At 39.2% G+C, this 26,010-nt stretch overlaps 1 protein-coding gene across 3 annotated transcripts in view; it reads right to left on the bottom strand.

Annotated features, from left to right (window-relative positions):
• Positions 1–251: 251 nt before the first annotated feature.
• Positions 252–26,010, bottom strand: part of LYST (lysosomal trafficking regulator) — a 222,156-nt gene continuing 196,397 nt past the window's right edge. For all 3 annotated transcript variants that reach the window (XM_063595304.1, XM_057299849.2, XM_057299854.2), the window contains 5 exons: positions 16,630–16,769; positions 16,244–16,341; positions 3,675–3,831; positions 3,194–3,265; positions 252–2,287 (listed from right to left, as the gene is read on the bottom strand). In XM_063595304.1, the coding sequence (XP_063451374.1) occupies positions 2,149–2,287; positions 3,194–3,265; positions 3,675–3,831; positions 16,244–16,341; positions 16,630–16,769 (606 nt within the window). In that variant the 3' untranslated portion in view covers positions 252–2,148. The remainder of the gene's footprint in view (positions 2,288–3,193; positions 3,266–3,674; positions 3,832–16,243; positions 16,342–16,629; positions 16,770–26,010) is intronic.

The raw sequence follows: 26,010 nt of genomic DNA, 5'->3' as shown, positions 1-26,010 counted from the left end.
GCTGGAGAATCGCTTGAACCTGGGAGGCGGAGGTTGCAGTGAGCTGAGATCGTGCCACTGCACTCCAGCCTGGGCGACAGAGCTAAACTCCATCTCAAAAAAAAAAAAAAAAAAAAGAAAGTTATCTTTTTCTAGTGATATAAATGCACAGTGGAGCTAAAGACAGAACCTATGTGGGTTACACAGAAAGCCATTGATTTGAGATCTGCTCATAATATTTAAATAGCTTAAAGAAGAGGTGTTTACATCTATTTTTATGAAATTTATTTCCAAATTGAAGAGGCAGTGTATATAAAGGTAACAGAGCTTGTGATAATTTACAGAAATGTTTGCTACAACATGCACATTATGAAGTATTTCAAACATATACATATTAGGTTTCATGCTGAATAAATAATCCCCCCAAATTAATTTTTATTTTTACATAAAAATATAATATTGCACTCTTAACAAGACCAGTTATTCTGCATATTTTCTCTTTAGATAAATGATGAAATTCGGTTTTTAAAAAAAGATGAGTAGCAACCCTATTCTAATAGGGGACTAATTTAAAGTTCTCAGTAAAAAAATGAAAGCTAGACAATAGCTGCAACTTTTTGTTAACAAAGCAAATCACTTCAACGTGAATAGGAGTAATCTCATCTCTGCACCTCCATGGACCTCAGGATTCACACCTGGCCTGAGCACACGGTGATCTAAATGCAGCCTAGGTATCACTACATGTGTATGCAGTTTAAGGTTAAAGCATACATGGCCACTTGCTTTCTCTCGAATCTATCTTGACAGCAGAGACTTTGGAATTATATTTTATATGGTTTTTAAGCAGAATGTTTTAGAAAGTCTGGAAGTTACAAAAGTAGTACTGTAAACACCATATGAATTAAATTTCCATAACAAATGCACAAGTTATTCTTAGGCAGGGATACATATTTTTATCCCATGGTAACATATTACTGAGCTTATCTGACAGTGTTTTCAAAGCCAATAAAGCAGCACCCCAAGTAAAAATATACAGACAGCCATCATATGGGAGAGACAGACGGCTCCAAGATGTTTAGGAATTCTGTCTTTATGGTATGTAAGTTTGCTGTGGAATACACGAGATTTTATTATTCTTCCTAGAATTCTCAGATGGTATAGGTTAGTAGAAACAGAATGAAATGGTTTCCTAAAAGAATTATTCTGCTTCCTGTTTAAAGTAAGCTTTTATAATTCTGTTTTGGGGAAGAAAATTCTTCCTGCAGATTAGATCAAATGCCTTATTTAGGCTGTGTTCTTAATACCCATGCAAACTTCTTGCATACTGAAGGCTTTCTATTGCAAATTGGTACAGATTCAATGCTCTGTAAATAGCAGACTTTAAGACTTACCATTGTGTTTAAACCTCAGTGACTCAACTAAGGATAGTCAATATCTAGCGTTACAGATTTTAAGTAAAATTTTTATGAAGAAACAGAATGTGTCTGAAATCCAAGATACCTGTATTCTTGTTTGTGGCTGTCAAAAAAATTCTGGTTCTCCTTTGAGCTAAGAAGGCAACTGGCAAAAACTGCCTAATTTTGAGATTCATTCATAGTTTATTTTAGTATTTAGATATTCCATAAAATATTTGGTACAGAGGCACCTACTGAATAATTTGCTTCTCAAAGAAAGCAATTATCAAGTCCTAAAAATTATCTTTTTTTCTTTCCTCCTTTGGAGCATGTGTGTGTGGTGGGAGGAGTATTTCATGGCAGAAAACTTTTAAAATATAATTTTAGTGTGTTTTATATAAACAATTAACCAACCAATTTAAATTCTACTGATCCTTTTGGAATCATAGAAAAAGGGGAGACCTTAATATTTTCTTTGGAATACCTTGGTGGGAAAAAATTTTAAGAATATCATTTTAATGTACCATGCGAGGCTTAAAACTTGTTGGCTAGTGCATATTGACACAATCTTCCAGATTATCACTAAAATAGAACAGAACTTTCCTCTTAGGATCATGTGACTCTCCAGAATTTTGTGCAGATGAATAGACTTTATCATTATTTGGATGGTTTGTCCAGTCATCCATTTCTTTAGGTTCAACCTCCTAAAACTGGTGAAGTCAACAAATCTAGTTTGGAGTTAAAGTGCTTTGGAGAACGTGAAGTTCATTCGCATTCACCCGGCTGCATAGCTGCTAAGGAAGGAATAGAACATTGGCTGTTTCAAGCGCTGCTGGTCCTTCCGACACCAGGCAATCACGGTCCCATCACTGTTTGCTGTGTACAAATGGTGGCCATCACAAGAAAATGTAAGGCTGTAAAAAAAAAAATTCCCATTTGTACATTATATTTCTTAAAAGTGTATTAGCATATTGGTCATCATACTGAGGTTAGTGTAAAGAAGTTATCTTCAGTGGCGCAGAGAGACATAAACTAAATGACTGCCTACAACTCATTGGTTTTGACTGTAATTCTAACATAGTCACTCTGCTGACAAGTTGAGATGCTCACAAATACAGTGATATAGAATAAAATCAGGATCACAAAACTCAGTACATTCTATTTTTCTTTGCATATCTTCTTTTGCCTCCTTGTTTATGCTTTATTACATAAACAACAAATATTTGGGTGTACAAAACTTTAAAAAATATAACAGTACTATATTTTCTCCTTATAAAGATAAATAAGTATTTTATGGCTATATATTATTTCCCTAAAAGAGAAAAGGAAAAAAATGTAACATTAGTAATTAATTTAGGTTCCTTAAACTTTAAATTTAGTACACTGAAAATACATTTAATTTAATAAAGTAAAATTTGAATCACTTTATTTCTAATTATTTAAAGTCAAATTTGTTAACTAAGCAAAGAGTAACTGATTATTTATCTGTTTTATCAAGCACCCCTGCAGCTATCAATCACCATTATGGTCTTGTCAAATATGAAAGGAAAAAATACAGTCTCTATGATTCCAGAGACACACTACAAGCATGTCTTTCCACTAGACTCTGAGTCACTGACTCGGATTTTAAGCTCCATGAAGACAAGGAGTGTGGTCTCTCTTGCTGCTGGGTCACGGACAACCCGCTGTGTGTTAAGTGGTTGGCTTTTCATGATGACTTCAATTGCACATTTCTTTAAGTCTGTGTGCTTAAATACCTCTCTACGAAAAATACAATCACAAATTGTATTCTGAAGCATAAGAGGGGGAGAAAATCTTACCTGATGATGGGCTTATTTGATTTGGGAAATGTAATTTCTCTCACAGGCTTTAAGTCCCATGTGCTCCATAACCTAGAGGGGAAAAAAATCATCTAATTATGCAAACTAAAATTACTCTCCCTAAAAAGCCCTCTACATTTGTTTATTTGTTAAAAATCATTTGGAAGGAAATGTAACAAACAATTAACAGTAGTTCCCTCTAGGGAGTTTGCAGGGGGTAGATGTGGGAATAAGAGAATTTTTAACTTTGTATACTTCCATACTGTTAATCTTTTATAGTTAACATAAAACTTCAAAACTGTACTAAAGCTATCTTTATTATTTAGAAATAAAACAGGAATAACTAAAGAACCTACATCCCAAGGTGAGTTTAAATCTCTAAATACTGAATATTAATATGCCTAGATATTAAAAATTAATTTCTGAAACTCCTGTGTCCTTATGAATGAAATCAAAAAAAGAGAATCCAAATTTCTCTTACCTTACAATTCCATTTTCTAATCCCCCAGCGATTACATTGATAGATATTCCCTCAGGCTGGTTGGAGAAAGCCACGGAACAGATGATCTCCCTGCAGTGGACATGTCCAACGAGATCCCCGTTCACCGTCCAGAGTCTGAGGTCACTGCCTCCGCCAGCTAAAACACCCAAATCATCCTGCAGGTTACCAGAATGTGGCTGTCTCAGAGCCCACATTTGGCCCCAGAAGGGCAACCCTCAAGGGCAAGCTCATTTGTTTATTGATGAAGTTTGTAGACAACCCATGACTGAAGACTGTATAAATGAAATTACTACACAAGTTGCACAGATTTTTCTTTTTCGTTTTCTTTTGAGACAGAGTCTAACTCTGTCGCCCAGGCTGGAGTGCAGTGGTGTGATCTTGGCTCACTGTAACTGCCTTCTGAGTTCAAGAGATTCTTCTGCCTCAGCCTTCTAAGTTGCTGGGACAACAGGTGCACGCCACCACATCCGGCTAATTTTTATATTTTTAGTAGAAATCGGTTTTTGCCATGTTGGCTAGGCTAGTCTTGAACTCCTGGCCTCAAGTGATCAGCCCACCTCGGCCTCCCAAAGTGCTGGGATTACAGGCGTGAGCCACTGCACCAGGCCAAGTTGCATAGATCTTTATGTATTAATCAAGAGACAATAACCAGCGAAAAAATAAAAAGCAGCAGCAGCAATCTATGTGTACAGTAACAAGGTAAAATAATCATCTTTGTGTAATTGTAATATTTCAGCATACGAACCACCAAATATGAGTTATGACTGAAAATACTTGGAAAGCTAAACAGTCTCCAAAAAGTGAAGGAAATATTCTGTGAAACCATCTATAAGAAGTGACTTGGCCAGGCGTGGTGCCTCATGCCTGTAATCCCAGCACTTTTGGAGGCCGAGGCGGGTGGATCACCTGAAGTCAGGAGTTCGAGACCAGCCTAGTCAACATGGTGAAACCCCATCTCTACTAAAAATACAAAAAAATTAGCCAGGGGTGGTGGTGGGCGCCTGTAGTTCCAGCTACTAGGGAGGCTGAGGCAGAAGAATCACTTGAACCCAGGAGGTGGAGGTTGCAGTGAGCCGAGATAGTGCCACTGCACTCCAGCCTGGGCGACAGAGACTCTATCTCAAAAAAAAAAAAAAAAAAAAAGTGACTTATGTGACTTTTGAAGAAAAAAAAAGGTGTAGTAAAAATTACCTGAGTTAAAACTTAACTTAAAAAAAGAAGAAAAAGTATTCTTCAGAACATCTAAGATTAAATCTTATAAAGCAATACCTTATTAATTTTTTCTTTTCAAAGATTACAGAGTAACCAAAAGTTTTTCTTTTAGTTTTCTGGGGTTGGGGGAAGCATAATTGCCTGCCATGCTTTATAAACAGGATGGTTTGGGGGCTGATGATGATATGTCCAGCCTTCTCTGGGGAAATATTCTCATACTGATAAAGCGGTTAGGAGGCACAATAAAGTTTGATGACATAGTCTCACTACATTTAATTTTATCTTTTCATTAACATATAAGTAGAGGCTTTGCTTCTGTCTTTTATTAAGACAATGAAAATATTTCATATTTTATAGCAAAGAAACATATAAACAATGCTTCATTTAAAAATATGCCAAAGACCACCAAATACCACAGATCAAAATGCCCAGTGTGTTGCAGCATTATTCACAATAGCCAGGAAGAGGAAACAACCTAAACGTCTATCAACAGATGCATAAACAAAATGCAGTATGTACACACACACACACACACACACACAATTTTCTTTAGCCGTAAAAAGGAATGAAGCATGTGAAAACATGGATGAACCCTGAAAACATCATGCTAAGTGAAATAAGCCAGACACAAACAGACAGGTACTGTATGATTCCACTTACATAAAATATCTACAATGGGCAAATTCAGAGAGATAGAAAGTAAAATAGAGGTTACCAGGGGCTGGAAGCTGAGGGAGGAGGAATGGGGAAATAGTGGTGATGGCTGCACAACACTGTTAATATAATTAATGCCACTGAACTGAATACTTAAAAAATGGCTGGAATGGCAAATTTTATTTAAATATACATTGAGACACACATGCACACACACACACACACACGCCCAATGTTCTACTAAGTTTTCCCATTGTAGAACATTGATTATGAGATATCTAAATATAGCATCAAGATGCAGGAGACTCAGTATGCTAAAGAAATAGAATTATAGACAATATTTTCCATGAGTAGGCTACATTTCAACCTTTCTTTTGAATTAAATGTTGGCTAAAATATTTTTTTAAAAGATAAAATAATTAGGTAAGTACTAGTAAGGCTAGAACGCTCATTGAAGTCACTGGAAACATAGCCATAAAAGATATTGAGGTAGGGGTTTCTCGCTGTAACCCATAGCTACCACTACTGCATGGCTTAATCCTTCAAAACAAAAAATCTAAATGTGGGCCTGGACTCTCAAGTATGGCATGGAACTTAGTAGCCAAAGAATTATCCTAGCAGCTCACTCAGTAACTCGGGCTACCACAAAACCAAATAACTACTCATCTGCCTACTTCTGTAAGTATCAAAATTTGACACTGTTACCCAATACCAGATTGCTTGAATGTATAATTTAACACATCAACTAAAAGTCAGAAACCTAGGCATTCCTGAAAAGCATCTCTATCCTTCGTATACACAGTCATGAAAATAAAAATAAATTAAAGAACCACCCCACTGTGAATCTTAGAATATTTTACTAACTCTATCTTGCCATTGGCAACAGAGGACCAGGCTATGGATGTCTCACCTTAGTTCAAAGGCATATATTTTGATCCAGTGATAGAATGGTAAACACCCCCACCCCCCCGCCAGAAATCACTGATTACATTTTCACAGTTTAATACATTTCACATCTTATCACTATAAAAACCATATCCCATCATAAGAACTGAGAAATTATGATCAGGAGGAATGAGCTTGACAATGTAACTTTTGAGAAGATGTTACACATACAGCACAGGCACATAATACAGTTGTCCCTAGGCATCTGAGAGGGATTGGTTCCAGGACCCCTGAGGATATCAAAATCCATGGATGCTCAAGTCCTTGATATAAAATGGTGTAGTATTTGCATATAACCTCTGTACATCCTCCTGTATTCTTTTTTTTTTTTCTTTTGAGATGGAGTCTCGCTCTGTTGCCCAGACTGGAGTGCAGTGGTACAATCTCAGCTCACTGCAACCTCTGCCTCCTTCAAGCGATTCTCCTGCCTCAGCCTCCTGGGTAGCTGGGACTACAGGCGAGTACCACCATGTCTGGCTAAATTTTTGAATTTTTAGTAGAGACGGGGTTTCACTGTGTTAGCCAGGATGGTTTTGATCTCCTGATCTCGTGATCTACCCACCTCGGCCTCCCAAAGTGCAAGGATTACAGGCATAGCCACCGTGCCCGGCCTCCTCCTGTATTCTTTAAATCACCTCTAGATTATTTATAATACCAAATACAATATAAATGCTATATAAATAGTTGTTATACTGTATTGTTTGGATAATAATAAGAAAAAAGTCTGTACATACTAAGTACAGATGCAACCATCCATTTTCCTCCCCAGATATTTTCAAATCTGAGGTTGGTTGAATCCATGGATGTGAAACCCACAGATACAAAGGATTGTCTGTACGTATATACATACATAGACATATATATATTTTTTTAAATTTTAAGATTACTTGGATGATATCCAATAAATAGTCAAAATTTTTGATAGGTTAAATCTGATAACTTTCTTTCCTTCTTGGCCTACAAGAAAATAGGAGGATGAACTCTAGTCTGGCTTGCTAGAGATAAATTTGACCTCTCTTTAAAAAAGTAATTTAAAAAATTATGTTCTCTATATACCAAGTGCTCTTTATGATTTCTTTTATATATGTATCAAGAGACCTTAAAAGAAGTTGACAAGGCCTTTTTGTTCAAATTGGAAAAAAGTTTTACCCATTACTCTATTATATTGTGTGCTACCCAGGGACACCTGAATACCCTACTAGTGAGTTGGTAATTGCAGAAAAAGTAATTTTGTTTCTCATTCCCATATGACTAGCTGATATAATATCACAGATATAAATCACTACCGGCAGCAGGAAAGTAATTAACTTTATAAAATTCAACTCCCTCAGGATCAGTCCTAACTTTCAAACACTGCCAAAACAAGAAAGTAGAGAACTCCATATAAATAATCATTATATTATTTCCCCAGTATTCCTCTTGATATGACACACTAAAAGCTGCTAATGCACAAATCAAGGAAATAAAAAATCATCAATCATTTGCACAAACTTGTACTACCAAAGTCAACTCTTTAAGATCTTTTCCCTTTGTTATAATCATTAGGAAATAATGTTTTCATGACATTATTTTACAACTGGGGGCTAAGACTAGCAAAAATTCTTTCATATCTGAAATCTAATCATGACTGAAGATATTACTTCTCTTGAACACAAGAATAAATGAATGTTTTGTAGAAACAACAATAACAAAACCCTAACAGGTATCTGTGGTATAATGAAAAATAAGTATTTGGTCTTTGTCCCTGGTTCCTGGGACAGAGTCCCTAAAGCCCTTGGAATTTACTGTCTTCTGTATGCTAATGAGATGACTCTCAGTGGGGAGGACTACATAGCTTCAGTCTAGAGGCTGGTCACCAGAAAAATCAACCACATGATTGAGGACTGAAACTTCCAGATACACCCCAACTCTCATGCCCACCTCCTGGTGAGGCAGGAGAATAGGGTCTGGAGGCAGGGAACCTAAGACCGTTTCACACTCACTTCCTATAACTAAATTGAAAGGAAAACCCTAACTTTCCAGGCCTAAAGAACAAAGGGACCAGAGGCTACTCCCTTTGCAAAACTCCCACGTTTTCTGCTGGCAGATGGGAAATTGGCTGTCTGCAACCAATCAAACTGATTGTGGGTGGACTCTTCATTTGCAACTTTGTAACTTCACCTTAGCCTACGATTGGTTGCAAAAAGCAATCAGATGTTTCCACAGGAGTGTGACCTTTGTAACTCCATTTAAGCTTCTGATTGGTGGTTTCAGGCAACCCATCAGACTGATTGTGGGATACCACTTCATTCACATGAGGTGAGCATAAAGTGGCCAATGGGAAACCTCCGGAGGGTATTTGTACCCAAGAAGATTCTATATCCAGGCCCTTGAGCCGCTGCTTGGGTCCACTTCCACACTGCCGAGTGTACTTTCATTTTCAATAAATTCCTGCTTTTGTTCCTTTGTTGCTTCATTCTTTCTTTGCTTTGCTGGGCATTTTGTCCAATTCTTTGTTCAAAACACCAAGAACCTGGACAACTTGCAGTCAACACCCTCTACCAGTGACACTGGGAGCAGAGTGGGGATGGAGATTGACCTATGTAACAAAACCTTCATAAAGTCCCTAAATGACAAGGGTAGGAGCACTTCTGGGTTGGTGAACACAACTATGTCAGAAATAATAAGTTTCTCTTCAAAGCTCCCTTGGTCTTTCTTGCTCTGTACACAGGCCCCACCCCTTGCTTAATTTGTAATTAGCAAACCTCTGTATGCCCAGACATGCCCAGACTTGCTCTGTAAACTACCTTTCCCACCTTAGCAACAGTCTCTTCCTCCCCTCCTCTTGCAAATGGCATATTTACCATATTTAGAAAAGTTTAAGTCTTAGCCAATAATTGGGTTAGATTGTTCAGTCCAACTCAAGCCAATGGGGAGAGGACACAGTAACAGGAGCTGCGTTAGGGATAAAAACTCTTCTCTCCTTTGTTTGGTATGCTCTTGCAATCAGACGGATGCAGGCAGCACCCTTCTGCAGAAGTAAATGTGCCTTGCTGAGAAATGTTCTGTCTAAGTGCTGGTTTTTCTTTGAGGCACTGAGCACTTGTTTCTAACAAAATGGGGGCACATCTGGGATCCCATTCTCCTCCGGAGAAGGGTCTCCAATCATCTCTTGTGAGGAGACGTGTCTCACTGCAGCAGCCTCAAGAATGAGGGATTGAGACCCACCAGCATGATGAATATACCGAGATTCTCAGCAACATGGAAGGAAAAGGCCTACAGATGCCATGGTGACCAAGTAATTCTGTGCACAGACCAAGGTAAGAAAAGCCGCAGGGGCAGTGAAGTACTTCTTTGGTGGTCGGGACATCCTGGAGGTTGAAAGTATGTGAATGAGATGCACAATTAAGTGCAAAGCGAGTGTGCAGTAAAGTAAAGGAGTGCAAGAAACCTCCAGTGGGGAGGGGGGTTAAGTCTCCAGGGAAAGGGTGCAAGAAATCTCTAGTAAGAGAGGTTGAACCCCATACACTCAGGAAACTCAGGGACACATCTAAAACTTCCAGGATGGGAAATAACCCTAGTAAAGCAAAAACTACAAAGAGCAAAGCAGATAGTATGATTCCCTCTGATAACCCTCTAAGTCTCATGTTAAAATATTGGAAAGATAATGAAAAGACAGTAAACCTGAGCTCTATTTGGGAAAAGAAATGGAGCTAGTATTTAAACTATTTATTTTCACAAGGATTACAGGCACCTGCCACCACGCCCAGCTAATTTTTGTAGTTTTAGTAGAGACAAGGTTTTGTCATGTTGGCCAAGCTGGTCTCAAACTCTTGACCTTAAGTGATCCACCTGCCTCAGCCTCCCAAAGCATTGGGATTACAGGTGTGAGCCACTGCACCCAGCCCAAAGTACCTGTTTTTATGGAGTTTACATTCCAATGGAGAAGACAAACAATAACAATATAAGCAAATATATCAACTGCTATAAATAAAAGGCAGGGAATAGGGATAGAATGCATTGAATTTTGTCAAATGCTTTTTTCTGTATCTTTTGAGATTATCATATGGCTTTTGTCCTTCATTCTGTTAACATGATATATCACATTTACTGATTTGTATATGTTGAATCATCTTTACATCCCAGGATGAATCCCACTGGGACAGAATGTGGGGAGGGTTAATACTTTAGATAAGATGGCTTGGGGAAGCCTGTTTGAAGAGATAACATATGCAGAGACCCCAGTGAGGTAAGCATATGAGCCATATAAATATTTAGGGAAAAAGCATTCTGGACAAAGGTAAAAGCAAGTGAAAAGGCCCTAAAATGTAACTTACTTGGCATGTTTAAGGAATAACAAAGAGGTCAGTGAGGTTACAGCATAGTGATTAAGAGAGAAGAATAGTAAGAAGTGACATAAGGAAGAAAGCCAGGTCCTTATAGCCTGGCATAGATATGTAAATGGGAAACAATTAGATTAAGAAGAGGATGACATAATTCGATGTACCTTTAGGAAATATAGAGCTACAGTGTGAAAGTTAGACTGAAAAAGATTAAAGAGGAAAGCAAAGACCAGTTAGATTATTTTAGTGTTCTAGGTAACAGTTTTGGACTAGTGTGATAGATGTTAGGGTAGGAAAAGTTAGAAGTTAGATTCAGACTCTATTTTGTAAGTAGAGAAGATAATGTCTGCTAATAGCTTGGATATAATAAGGAGAAAGAAGGAGAAGAGTAAAGGATGACTCAGGTTTTTGACCTGTCAACTGGGTGAATCTGAAATTCAGAGAGGAGGCATACTGGAGAAGGAACAAGTTTGGAGGAATGTAGAATCAAGTTTTGTTTTGGCTGTGTTAAGTTGAAAATGCTGTGTAGGCAATTAGATATCCAAGTCTGGATTTCAGGGTATAATTTGGAACTGGAAAAATAAATTTAGGAGTCATTAGGGAATAACCATGACTTTGGATAAGATCACCTAGTACAGCTAGAGAAGAGAAGGTAGCAAAAGACAAGAGACCTAAGGTATGCCATTGTTAAGAAGTAGACAAAAAGAAGAGGAACCAGCAAAAGACTGAGAAGGACCCACCAGTGACCTAGAAGAAAAATCAGGAGACTAGTATTCTGAAAGCCACCAGAAGAAAGTGTTTCACAAAAGGGAGGTAGTATTGAATGGTGTGGAATGTTGCCTGTATACCTAGAAAAAAGCAACTTTGGCTGCTTTTTAAGTGAATGTGATAGAGTTTGTACTGCAAATAACTTTCCATATTGCTTTTCAAATCATGATATTTTAGTTCTTAAGATCATGTAGAACTTTCCATTGTGAAAAGGGATTTGATTACTTTTATAACTGAAGAAACTTTTCTAAACTTAATTAAAAAAATTAATTCTAGAAACTCGATTACCATGGACTAAGTGTCTTCCCATTACCCTATTAAGAGTCTGAACTGCTCACTAGAAAGATATCGGCTTATCCCCTTATAAAATGCTTTATAGGTTGCCTTATTTAAATTCCACTACTGACCTCCCAACATTTGAGACAAAGGATCAGTTTCTTAGAAACTATGTATTTAGTCTGTCTTCCACCCTTTACTCACTCCCTCAAGACTCAAAGCCTCCTAGCACAAACTCCACCCCTCAAACTCCCAGTTCACCGACACCAACCCAGAGATCACGTCCTTATCAGAAGTTGGAAAGAGGGAAAGCTCGAGCCCATCTGGGAAGGAACTTACCTGGTGCTCTTAACAACTGAAACAGTAATCCAAACTGCTGAAAAAGGGTAGACCCATTATACCCGAGTACAGAAAGCACTGCCCTCTTCAAAGCCATGGACCAATGTCTCAGGGCCAACTCCCACCAAAGCAATGTTAAAAAGAAAAGTCTAATCAGTCTGTCTCTTTTTTTTTCTCTTCTCTTTCCCTTAACCACCCCCTCCATTTTATTATTAATGTAACTAAGTCAAGCTCACCCCAAAATATTACTTTTAATGCTTGTTTTGTTATACCCTGCAGGAACCTTCAACGCCAAAGAGAAATAGCATCAGAAAAATACCCCTGCCCCTCCAGGGAAGCCACTACCGCCCCCTTATCCCGCCTATGGTGGGGAGATCAGCACTCTCTCCCCAATTTATGTTCTCAAAGGGCATATGTTGTTTAGACCACCAAAAATCAAGGTTAGACATCCTCAGATGATTGCACCACCCTAAAGCCTTACCTCCATTTCACCAAAGGAGTCACCACCCCCCACAACTGTCACACCCACCAGTGCAACCCACTACTCATCTCTATTACTATCCCTACCTCTAGCAACTCTAACCCCACCTTAGGCGCTTCTATGGTCTAGGAGAAAATGCCGTTAGAAAGGACTCTACAGGCTTCTTTGAAATGCGCTTTGTTTCTTCCCCGCTATCCTCTGTTGTTACCCCTTCCCCAAGCCCATCCAATCAAACCATCTACCATTTCATGCCCAATGACAAAACCAAAGTAGTTATAATAAAAGTCAAGGATTTAAAACAAACTTTAGCCATAAAAACTGGGTACCAAGATATAAATGCCTGGCTGAAATGGATTAAATATTCCGCTCACACCTTAAATAAAAGCGATTGTTGCGCTTTTGCAACAGGCAGAGCAGAGACCCAAACCGTCCCCTTTCCACTTGGATGGTCCTCTGACCCATAGAATATGAACTACATAGCAGCTCTCTTCCAAGACCCCACAGCCCGGGGCAATAAGGCATGCCAGTCTCTCGTTACTATTCCCAGAAGTTACAGGCTCTGTGGGTCAGCCCTCCAGAGCTATTTGGCCTCCAAGTAACAATGTCAATTTTACCTTGTGTCTCTCACGACAGGGGGAATATTTGGCATTCCTTGGAAGCCTAACAGGATGCAGTGAATCTAAGCCTTTTCAAGAGTTAACCAGCCTGTCTGCCCTTGTTCATCCCCAAGCGGATGTATGGTAGTATTGTAGTGGACCACTATTAAGTACTCTGCCAAGCAAGTGGAGTGGCATTTGCGCTCTAATCCAATTAGCCATCCCTTTCACCCTGGCATTTCATCAACCAAATAGAAAGAACAATCGTAAAAAAAAAAAGTGTCCCCCTCGGGTCTTTTGATCATCACATATATATAAATGCTATCAAAGTTCCACAAGAGGTGCTAAATGAATTTAAAGCCAGGAATCAAATAGCTGCAGGATTTGAATCTATATTGTTCTCATGGGTAACTGCAAGCAAAAATGTAGACTGGATAAATTACCTTTATTATAATCAACAGCAGTTTGCTAACTATACTAGGGATGCCATTAAAGGAACAGCTGAACAATTAGGTCCTACCAGTCAGATGGCTTAGGAAAATAGAATAGTCCTTAACATAATATTGGCCAAAAAGGGCGGGGTCTGTGTCATGATTGGAGTCCAATGTTGTACTTTTATCCCTAACAACACAGCCCCCAGTAGAACAATCACAAAAGCCCTACAGGGCCTTACCACCCTAGCAAATAAATTAGCCAAAAATTCATAGAAAAATGGTTTAGAAAAAGAAAGGACTCATAACATCAATCTTTACCCCCCTTGCAATTGTTATCAGTGTACTCATTCTTGTAAGTTGCTGCATCATACCTTGTATTCGTGGATTAAGGCAAAGGCTTATAGAAAAAGCTCTTACCAAAACCTCTCTCGATTCTCCCCCGCCCTACTCAAATAAGTTCCTACTCTTAAACAACCAAAAGGAACTACAAAGCCAAGAGATGTTAGAAAAATTTAAGAACTCTGAAGAGGAAGAAGTATAAAATCAAAAGGGGAAAAGTGTCAGAAATAATAAGTTCCAAGCTCCCTTGGTCTTTCTTGCTCTGTAAACAGCCCCCACCCTTGCTTATTTTGTAACTAGCAAACCTCTATATGCCCAGACATGCCCAGACTTGTTCTATAAACTACCCTTCCTGCCTTAGCAACAGTCTCTTCCTCCCCTCCTCTTGCAAACTGCATGTTTACCATAGTTAGAAAACTTTAAGTCTTAGCCAATTGAGTTAGTTTAGATTGTGCAGTCTGACTCCAGCCAATGGCGAGAGGACACAGCAACAGGAGCTGTGTTAGGGATAAAAATCTTTATCTCCTTTTTTCGGTGTGCTCTTATGATCAGTTGGTCGGATGCAGGCAGCACCTTTCTGCAGAAGTAAATGTGCCTTCCTCAGAAATCTTCTAAGTGCTAGTTTTTCTTTACGGCACCAAGCACTTGTTTCTAACAACTGTGTGCCAGAACATGGTGCACCCTAACTCCACAACCCTGACTCCAGGAGGACAGACACTCCAGCACTCAGGACACTTCCAGACCTGGTCCTGTGCACCTCTTCAGCTGCTGTTCATTTCTATCCTTTATAATAAATGATAGTTGTTAAGTATAAATAGTGTTTTACTGAGTTCTGTGAGTCATTCTAGCAAATTATTGAACCTGAGGGTGGGGCTCATGGCAGCCTCCAAATTTGCAAACTTCTAGTGTCACAATTGAACTGCACGGTGGGACACCCAGTTGGTGTCAGAGAACTGGTTAGTCTCTGGAAAAACACCATACATTTTGTGTTAGAAAAAAAGAAACAATGTAAAAAATGCAAGCAAAGGATAGAGGACTACCCACTATGGGTATGTCCAACACTGAATGGACAGAAAGAAGCAAACAGTTTTTCAGAGGATCCTTTGCATCTTAAGACCCTTAAAAATAGAAATGCAAACAGAAAATTCATGAATTTTCCAACTGTTCTTTTCTGCTGGATGCATTGGTTTCTTAACACGTATATATGAAACAACAACAACAACAAAACACTCTTGATTAGGTGATATATTTTTGTCATGTAATTTTTAAGGCAAATTATACTTCCATTTACTATTCTATACTATTGCTCTCTGTCTGAACCTGGAAGACATATATTAAAGCTGGTCATCTGCTGAGGCTTTTCATTTAGTCAGGAGTGTTAAATAAAATTTACGGGAGGCCAATGTTTTGGACTGAGCTCCTGCACTAGGCCCTAACATACCAGATCAAACAAGAATGGAGTAGTCACTTGTGCGAGGTGACGCATAATCAAACTGAACTTGGAAATGGGCTAGTTTTCCAAAAAACAGGAGATTCACAGCAATCAATGATAGGGGATCACTCAAGTTGAGCTGGTATGATAAGGAAGTTCCTTCTGCTTTAATCCTCTAAGGAAAGTAAATGTGGAATGATCTATCTGAGTTTTGTTCCTTGTTTCTGCTTTCTTCAGCTTTTTCTGCCTATGAAGCCTATCTCCTCTGCTCAACTCACTGGGGTACCTTTCTGTTTCATAGATGGAATGCTGCCTGATTCACGAATCATTAATAAAAGCTAATTCAATTTTCCAACTCAATTTGTTAAAATTTTGTTCTTTCACAGGAGGAAGGTAACAAAGCCAATAGTTATAAAGCAGAAGCAAAAAAGGGGAGAAAAGTCAAAACCAAGAAAACTGAAAAAACTATGTAACAATAATTTGCTTAGCTTAACATGTACTCAAATGCAATTTTACATGTATCAGAAAAATAGTTAAATTATGACAATACTAACTTCTGCATAAGCTGAGGCCTAAATTGATGCACTCAGTCTTGGACCATATTGTATTTCTATACATATACATGCTGTTACCAAAGTATTTAGATCTGGCAGGGACCTGAGAGAATGGCTCGACCTAGGAGGTAACCACTGGCCGAATGCGCTGTTAGAGCACCAGCCAGCCCTGTGCTTTGGGTTGGAGCAAGCTCACCTGAATCACACACAGTAGCAATATCACCTGAGGTTTCACTGGCAGAGACAGCTGTGACAGGGCTTTTGTGTCCCGCCAGACTTTGTACATAGCATAACCTGAAAGAAAAAAGACATGAATTTGTATATGATCATTAAATATAATTACATTCTCTTATTTTGTGATTCTTCTTCTCAGTCTATGTACCTATTGTACATAAGGCATACATGTTTTCCTATCTGACTGTATGACTTCAATAAAATATAATAGGCAATCTTACTACCTTTAAGCATGTGTTTCATGGTTAAAATGATTATAACGTAAAGACATTATTTTGGTTTATCTATTTCATATAGTAAAAATGGATATATTAAAAATGCTATGTTTGATTTGGAGACCTTCTGTACCTGTTTAAATCCCATATGATGCAGGTTCCGTCTCTGCTCACACTTATCAGTATACTGTATGGTTTGCAAACAAATAAGCTGGTTATCTCTTCTGTGTGACCATAGAGATGTATTTGAGTCTCCATTTCTATTTCTGATGGCTGAAATTTTAAAATTAAGCATGAGATAAAAACCACAACAAAAAGTACTCTAGTATAGTATCTCAAAAATAAAACAACCAAAGTGACTCAAATGGTCTTCTCAAACATATCATTCTTCAATCCTATTCAGAGTAAAACAAAGAAAGAAATTAAAAAATTTTTAATTCCTCATAATTTCAAGTTATCTGGTTTTCATTTTTGTCTATTCTTGTCCAATCTTTGTTCAAATATACATGTATTTTTATAGTTGTAATATTGCCACATAAAAATTTCCTATTTTATATTTTACATATTCGCCTATAAGCATTTTCTAATTTTGACATTGTCTTCAAAATAATTTTTAATGATGTTATAATATTCTATACAGTTAGTACCCCATAATTTACAACTATCCTTCATTGATAGACACTTAAAATTGTTTCTATTTTTTTCAAATTATAGATAATACCATAAATTATTCATGTATAAAAGGTTTTTAGTAGATTAGAGGGCAGACCTTTGGGAAATAAATAATTAAAGTTTTTTAAGAAGAAATGCTTCTGTAAAAAAAAAATTCTGGGCGTGGTGGCTCATGCCTGTAATCCCAGCACTTTGGGAGGCCGAGGCAGGCAGATCATGAGGTCAGGAGGTCAAGACCAGCCTGGCCAACATGGTGAAACCCTGTCTCTGCTAAAATTTCCAAAATTTTCCTAGTGGGTTTGTGAATATTAATAATTTTATAGTTCTTGACAGTGTACTTTCAGAAGGTGTCATACAAATTGGTGATGTTACCAATGGTAATGGGCCCTAATGCTACCGATACTCAGCAGTTATGGCTTGACTTTCTAAATCAAAGCTTGCAAACTGGTGCTCTGAGGGCCACACCGGCTCACGGATACCAGATGTCCACACAGGGTTTGACTCTTGCTTTGTTAGGTTAAGTATTATCATAAAGCATTTCAATATTTCCCCTTCAAAAATATAGAAAAGTAGAAAGAATAATAAAGAGCTATATACTGACTACCCAGAATCTTAACATTTTATATTATCAATTTATTTTTTAAATAAAGCATTACACATTGTACATATAATTTGTGTACTGTTCTACATCCTATTTCTTCTGTCTTGTCAGAAGTTACTACTAGCCTAAATTTTGTATTTATATTCCTATGTAAGTTTTTATACTTCTATTATGTTACTATAGCCATAAACAACATACTGTATAATACATATAAGTATTATATTGTATTTCATGTTTATGAATTCTGAATATATGGCATTATTTTTTAGGTATCTTCTGCATCTTGCCTTTTCTCAAAAACACCATTGTTTTTGAAATATATCTGTGTTGATATATTAGGTATAGCTATCTATCTTAGCTGCTATGTAGTCCAGTTACATATTTTTATAGACATAAAAATACATATTTTACACTTAATCAAAAGACCAGGCAATACCAGGCTCACATTATTCCTTGGAACAACTGGCTTGAGCTGTGTAGCAACTGCCTGTTTAGCTAGGGCGTGTGACCTTCACCTGAAAACAATCACAGCGACCAGATCAGCTTTTAACAAGAGCAAGAGTCGTAAGCCTGGATCCCTGGGCCCTCCCTTTAGAGCCATTCTGGCTCTCAGATTGTGACACTCTCCACAGCCAGGAGTCTGCAGAGCCACTGGGATATACCCATAACCCATTTCAGATCATGCTTTGAGGTATGTAGGACCAAGGAATTCCCTGCTCTAAAGGACCTGAGCCCCTTCCTTTTCTGCTTGGGTTCCGCAGCATTGAGTTTGTGATTTGGCCCCACTCTAAATCTTTGAAAATTTCCTAAGTTTCAAGTGGCAATCAAGGTTGCTTTAAATGATATTTATTTTATTATAACTTTTAACTTTTTCATAAATTTATTTTCTTAGCTGTATTTTTTTGTGCCTGGTTTTGTGTATTTGTCACTACATTATAACATTTACTTGTAGGAATTCCTCTATTTGTGGAACAGAATGCAAGTAACTTCCTTGTTTCTGCCAGATGACACCCACCACCACACCAGCCTGGGGCCACCTTAACGCAAAGTGAAGTCTTTGAGGATCCTAGACAAACCAGGAAATTCCAGCCCAGGATATACTCCATGCAAGGCTTCTCCCATGCAACTCATTTTCATTCTGAGAGAGCAGAATGAAAGGGACCAGCCTTTTGGAGGCGGGCTCTCTTGGCACTCCCCAGCTTGCTTAGTTCCTGGGTGCCGTTTTCCATTTCTTCCACAGAGGCTGTCCAAGGACAGTGTCAGTGTTTCAGGATTGATAGTGTCCTCAGGGCTAAAGCTCCTTCCTGCTTATTTACCTCTCTGGCTTGGTAGTTTCTTACTAGCTTGTCAGATCTTCAATGCTTTTAAGGCTCTCTCTCTCTCTCTCTCTATAAATATATATGTATACACACACACACAACTAAGACTGAATAAAAATATATTTCATCATATGTTTACATTATATTAAAATATATACTTATAAGTTATATTAAAACATGGATATATTTTATAAAGATATATTTTTGTATATATATTTTATCCACTCTTCATCGTTTCAGGGGAGGATTATTCTGAACAACTTTTTAAAGAAACAGTAAATCTCTTGTTGGCCATCGGCCATGGTCATAGTTTTGTTTATTTGTTTTTGTTTTTTGAGACAGGGTCTCACTCTGTCACCCAGGCTGCAGTGTAGTGGTGTGATTATAGCTCACTGTAGCCTCAAACTCCTGGGCTTAAGTGATCCTCCCATCTCAGCCACCTGAATAATAGGACTATAGGTATGCACTACCATGCCCAACTACTTTTTAAATTTTTTTTTTTGTGGAGATAGGGTCTTGCTACGCTGCCCAAGCTGGTCTCAAACTCTTGGCTTCAAGTGGTCCTCCCACCTGGGAAGGCCTCCCAAAGTGCTGGGATTATAGGCATGAACCACTGTGACTGGCCCATGGATATTTTTAATAAGGACACACAAGTGATTTTCTTTTCTTTTCTTTTTTTTTTTTTGAGATGAAGTCTTGCGCTTGTTGCCCAGGCTGGAGTGCAATGGCGCAACCTTGGCCCACTGCAACCTCCACCTCCCGGGTTCAAGTGATTCTCCTGCCTCAGCTTCCCGAGTAGCTGGAATTACAGGCACCTGCCACCACGCCCAGCTAATTTTTGTATTTTTAGTAGAGAAGAGGTTTCCCCATGTTGGCCAGGCTGGTCTCGAACTCCTGACCTCAGGTGATCCGCCTGCCTCAGCCTCCCAAAGTGCTGGGATTACAGGCGTGAGCCACCGCGCCTGGCCTACAAGTGATTTTCATATTACAGAGAGAGACAGGTAATGTGGAGGGCAACCCATACATTTATTCATCCAACAAACATTGTTGAGTGTCCCCTACTGTGTGCCTGTCACTGAACCAGGAGCTGGGGATACAGAGTTCCCCTCTGGGAGCTCCATGGCAGTAAGGAATGAGGGCTACCAAAGATGATTTTCACAAAGAACTCCGGGGACCCACAGATAAGTCGCTTCCTCAGACTGGGGACAGGGAGTGAAAGGAGGATTCCCTGGAAGATGGCATATGAACTGAAGTTTTGAAGAACTGGCAGAATTTACTCAAAGAAAAATGGCTGTCAAAGGGCACTCTGGGCTAAGAAGACAGCATGTGTGAGGGAAAGAAGATATGAAAGAAAGTGGCACTGCCAATGTTACTGGGAGCAGGGTAGGTAGGGAGCAGGAAGAAATGTGGTGGTGAGGTAGAGGGGGCAGTGAGGCAGAGAGGGGTCAGAGCACGGAGCCTGGTGTGTGATGCCTAGCAACCTACATTTTATCCCCCAAGCAATAAAGGGTCACTGAAGTGTCTGGGGCAGGACTAATGTGATGCAGTCGGCATTTTAGGAAGGCCATCATAGAGCCTACAAGGAGACTCAACTTCCAGGGACATGAGACTGGCGGCCAGGACACCAGTGAGAAGGTCAACATAGGGACCCAGGCAGGATGCAAAGGAATGAGCTGGGGCAATGGTCAGGGGGACATCTGGAGGAGACAGGTTTGACTCATTTCTATTTATCCTGCCAAGAATTGCTGTGATTCTTTAATCCAAAATTTGGGTTTTAATTGTAGGAAAATCTCAGTCATCATCTCTTCACACTGGGCCTTTCTTCCTTCTCTCATCCTGTAACTACTCATCACATTTGGATGCTCTCATTCTAGCCCTCATATCCCTTCTTTCCTCATTTTTTTCTTTATCTTTCTATTTTATATTCTGTGTAATTTTTTTCAGTTCATTAATTCTGTAATCTGCTGCTTAACTAGCTGTTCCAATGAATCGGCTGTGACACGTTGGGCAAGTTACAAGAAGGATTAACTGTGTGTTTCAGTAGTCTCATGTAAAAATGGAGATAATGACAAAACCTACATCAAAGGGTTATTACGAAGATTTAATGTGTGGCTCACGTCTGTAATCCCAGCACTTTGGGAGGCTGAGGCAGGAGGATTGTTGAGCCCAGGAGCTCAAGAATAGCCTGGGCAACATAGTGGGAGCCCGTCTCTAGAAAAAAATTTAAAAAGTAGTAGGGCATTGTGGTGTGTGCCTGTAGCCCCAGCTATTGGTAGGGGGTCGGGGATGGGGCTGAGGTGGGAGGACCACTTGAGTCTGGGAGGTTGAGGCTGCAGTAAGCCGTGATTGTGCCACTGTACTCCAGCATGGGCAAAAGGGCAAGACCCTGTATGCCCAAGAAGAAAGTGGAGAAAGAGAAGAGCAACAAGGAAAGGGAAGGTGCCTTAGCTTAACAGGCTGCTGGCGGACATGGAGAGGAAGCCCCAGAGAAGCACGTGGTGGACAAGCAATGAGAAGCATGCTGTGCAGCCTCAGGAAGCCCACAGCAGGCACTACTGATGCAGGAGAGGCCATGAGCCAGGTGGGAGATAAGAAAGGAAGGTATCAGACAACCTGGGGCTGGAACACAATGCACAGCTCTTAGAATAAGATCATCCTCACATCTGTTTTATGCTTAGGGCCAACAGTTAAAACCATAGAAATGTAGTCGGATGAAAGAATATAGAGAAAAATAAAGATACTTGAGTCAAAAACCAATACATCAGAAATTGTAAAGAGCTTAGAACAATGCCTAATACAAAGTAAGCGGTCAGTAAATATTAACTATTATTTTTATTATGTCATTTCTAGAAGTTCTATTTTATTTTTTTCCACACATGCTTTGTTTTTCTTCAGTGTCCCAATTTTAAACAGAACAACTATCTCCAATTCACTGAGTACAGATTAGTGAGTTACTTCAACATCAAAACTAAAATGAGGTTAGCGTTCTACTTGATAAGTTACAAGTTTGGTCTCCTTGGGCCAATATTTTCCTAAAGTTTTAGGTCATTCTCCTACTGATCACAGTCAATCCCATTCATTATTGTAAAAAATATGTCAGAAAAAACATAGAGTACAGATTTATTGACCTATTCTCCACCTTTTACTCTGTGAAATGAGTAACAGTTATGGGTAAACACAACATAGGGCTCCTAATAGTAGTATTTGATAATTTTTTAATAAACTCTGCACTTTGAAATGACTGCAAAGGCTAATATTACTAGACAATTCACTGATGGGTCAGAAAATAACTTCCAGTGGGTCGAGCAGGTCTCTTGTGCTGGCCCCTTCTTTTAAATATTGTTCTTGAACGAAGTAATACTACCTTGTATAAGCTGCATACATATTCTTCTGCCACTCTCAAGTTAGAGAACAGATATATAGGTGTTCACTTATACGAAGATGATGTGGACACGTTACTTACTTAGTGACAGAATAACCTGACAGCAACTACTTTAAAATCAGTTATCACATTTAGAAGATATTCTCCTCTAACATTTAAATGGCTTATAGGTTACAATCCCATGTAAAGAGTCGACTTATTCATCATTACCTAGAATGCATTTTAGAAGACTTTTATCTTGGGTGCTTCAACAGAAACTTACGGTGCTCAAAGTTAGATATGCTTACTAGCTAAGGAAGGTATTTCATAAGATCCTCTTGAAAGTATTTTCAAACAAGGATTTGGCCACATCCTATGTGGCACTGGTTGGGGGGCCCATCTTTTGTCTGTGTTAAAGACAATCCAAAGGAGAACATGAGCACTTTTAAAACCATGCATTCAGTGGGTCAGGAAAGCTGAAGAACAGAAACCAGTGAACATGAGGTGTCTCCTGCTAACCTCACAAGCTCAGGGTCAGAACCACAACCTTAGAGATGCCAGAATAGCAACACGATCCCTGGGAAAAAGCAACAACAATGTCTACAAATACCCAAGTAATCTCCCAACAAAACAAACTGATAAAACTACACTACTAAGTTAGATTTTTTGGCACTGTTAAATAGTAACTATTAATCTCATGATTTGATTACCTAATACTTAGGTGGAAAAAAAATCCTATAAAAATTAGCTGAAAAATCTGCTTTAAGGCAAATATATAACTGAGGACAGCTAAGCAACATAAGCCTTCACAAGTGTGTCATGACCTCAAAACTAAAAGAAGTGTATGTCTTGCAGTATTTAAATTGTAATAGCTATGCTCTTGATCTGCTTCCTCAAAGCTATCCTGTGCACAAATACTCCTATAGTGACAGCTTAACCTTTTTTTTTTTAAACCTGTACTGCACACTGTGTTAGTGCACAATTAAAAATGGAGAAGTAGGGAAAACTAAGAACAAGGCTGTTCAAAGTGTTGGCAAAAGCAAAAGGAAATAAAAAGCAAAAGATAAAGCCAGGTTTTAAAAAAGGTGTCCACGTCATGGTGCAAAATGACCCAAGTGCACAAGCTGACAACTGCCCTAGCAGCAGGGTTTAGAATCGATTTGTAGGGGAAGTCAGAAAGGGGAGCTCAGAAGATTAAAGGCAATGGCAGTGTGAATGTTACAGATGTTATAAAATTAACATTCATTTTAAGCCTTTGGGAATCAAAAGGTGATAAAAAGGAGACATTCAAAAAGTTATGACACTTATATTCTCTGCTTATAACCTTTTTTAAAAACAATTTCAGTCAGGTCTCACTCTGCCACCCAGGCTGGAGTGCAGTGGTGTGATCACGGCTTACTGCTGTGATCTCGACCTTCTGGGCTCAAGTGATACTCCCACTTCAGTCTCCCTTGTAGCTGGGACCACAGGCATGCACCACCATGCCTGACCAATTTTTTTATTTTTGTTTTTTTTTTGGTAGAAACAAGGTCTTGCTATGTTGCCCAGGCTGGTCTCAAATTTCCGGGCTCAAGCGATCTTCTTGTCTTGGCCTCCCAAAGTGCTGGGGCCACAGGCATGAGCCACCACACCCTGCTTATATTCTTTAGCATTCTTTTTATCATGGCATATAAGAACCTCATCACTGGCCTCAATCTTTTCCTGCCCTGCTTTTGTCATTCTTCCCCAACACGTTACACTCTAAACTACACAGAAAAGTATTTGCCACCCCCAAAATCCCCATGCCTTTGATTCCAGGCTCTTGTGTAAACTATTTCCTCTGCCTGAAATGTTCTTTCCTCTTTCCTTCACTTATAGTAGATTGATCCTTTAGGATCCAGCTCAAGTGTAACTTATCAGGCTCCCTGATGTCTGGATGTCCTCCTTCTGTGGTCCTCTGTCCTGGGTGTGGGCCTTTCTTAGAGCATACACTCCACTGTTCTGGCTCCTTAACCTGCCCTTCTTTGCTTCCTGCCTGGATCACTGCGGTGGCCTTCTCACTGGTGTCCTGGCTCCCAGTCTCATGCCCTTGGAAGTGTTTCTCCTTGCAGGCTCTACAGTGGTCTCCCTAAAATGCTGATTGGATCATATAACTCCTGTTTACACCATTTTAATGGCTCCTTAGACTAAGAGACAGAAACAAAATATGGTCACATTTATACCTCAGTGACCATGCAAAGAAACTTAACAAGAGTTCAAAAGGGAATAAGCTTGGAAAAAAAAGTAAGAACCTGGCCGGGCACAGTGGCTCACACTTGTAATCCCAGCACTTTGGAGGCCGAGGCGGGTGGATCACCTGAGGTCAGGAGCTCGAGACCAGTCTGACCAACATGGCGAAACCCTGTCTCTACTAAAAATACAAAAATTAGCCGGGTGTTGTGGTGTGCGCCTGTAATCCCAACTACTCAGGAGGCTGAGGCAGAAGAATTGCTTGAACCCGGGAGGCAGAGATTGCATTAAGCCAAGATCACACCATTGCACTCTGGCCTGGGCGACAGAGTGAGACTCTGTCTTAAAACAAAACAAAACAAAAACAAACAAAAAAAGAAAACGAAGAACCTGGGAGTCATCCTATGCTAGAAATACAGGTTTCACTCAGTAAAACAGATTTAATACTATAAAGAAAATTATAATGGAAAAAAAATGCACAGTGAAAATTCTGGATCAGAATGATGATTACTGAGTTATCAGCCTAAACTTGACACATATCCTCAACTGCACCACAGGCAGTTGATTCAAGAAACAAAAACAGGCCGGGCGTGATGGCTCACACCTATAATCCCAGCACTTTGGGAGGTCGAGGTGGGAGGATCACTTGAAGCCAGGAGTTCGAGACCAGCCTGGCCAACATGGCAAAACCCCATCTCTACTAAAACTACAAAACTTGGCCGGGCGTGGTGGCACATGCCTGTGGTCCCAGCTACTCGAGAGGCTGAGGCACGAGAATTGATTGAGCCCGGGAGGTGGAGGTTGCAGTGAGCTGAGATTGTGCCATTGCATTCCAGCTTAGGCAACAGAGGGAGGTTCTGTCTCAAAAAACAAAAACAAAACAAAACAACCCCCCAAAAACAGTAAATTAAAAGAAGCATTGTATAATCTGTCTTATTTTTTCCCGTTTTATGATTCAACTCCAAAATCCTGGGAGTTCAGTGGATGGCTGAAAAATAATAAAATTTCTTCCAGTAAGTGGTACAAATCCAGACAGACTACTTAGATTTTGCTGTCATTTAGTTTACCCAGAGGGTATCGGAATGTTGGACATTAGGGTTTCTAAGCTTTCAAACTGATAGACTCTTACGGTATACTCCTAAGCATTCAGGTTGATATCGCAAATACAGGTAAGCACCAAAATGTCATTTAAAAGCCTAAATACAAAACAGATCTAACTCAAAATACTGTCTCTGAAAAAAAATGGGACTACTACAATTGTTTTCAAGATTTTTCATGATTCTAATAAACCCTAAAGAATTTTAAGACCTAATGTAGGGAGAAGATTAAGGTATAAACATTTTAAGTTAATCT

Source organism: Pan paniscus, chromosome 1 (genome assembly GCF_029289425.2).
Source record: "Pan paniscus chromosome 1, NHGRI_mPanPan1-v2.0_pri, whole genome shotgun sequence".
Classification (NCBI taxonomy): Eukaryota; Metazoa; Chordata; class Mammalia; order Primates; family Hominidae; genus Pan; species Pan paniscus.
Note: the sequence above shows the minus strand (reverse complement) of the source record. Positions and strands in the feature narration are given on the sequence as shown.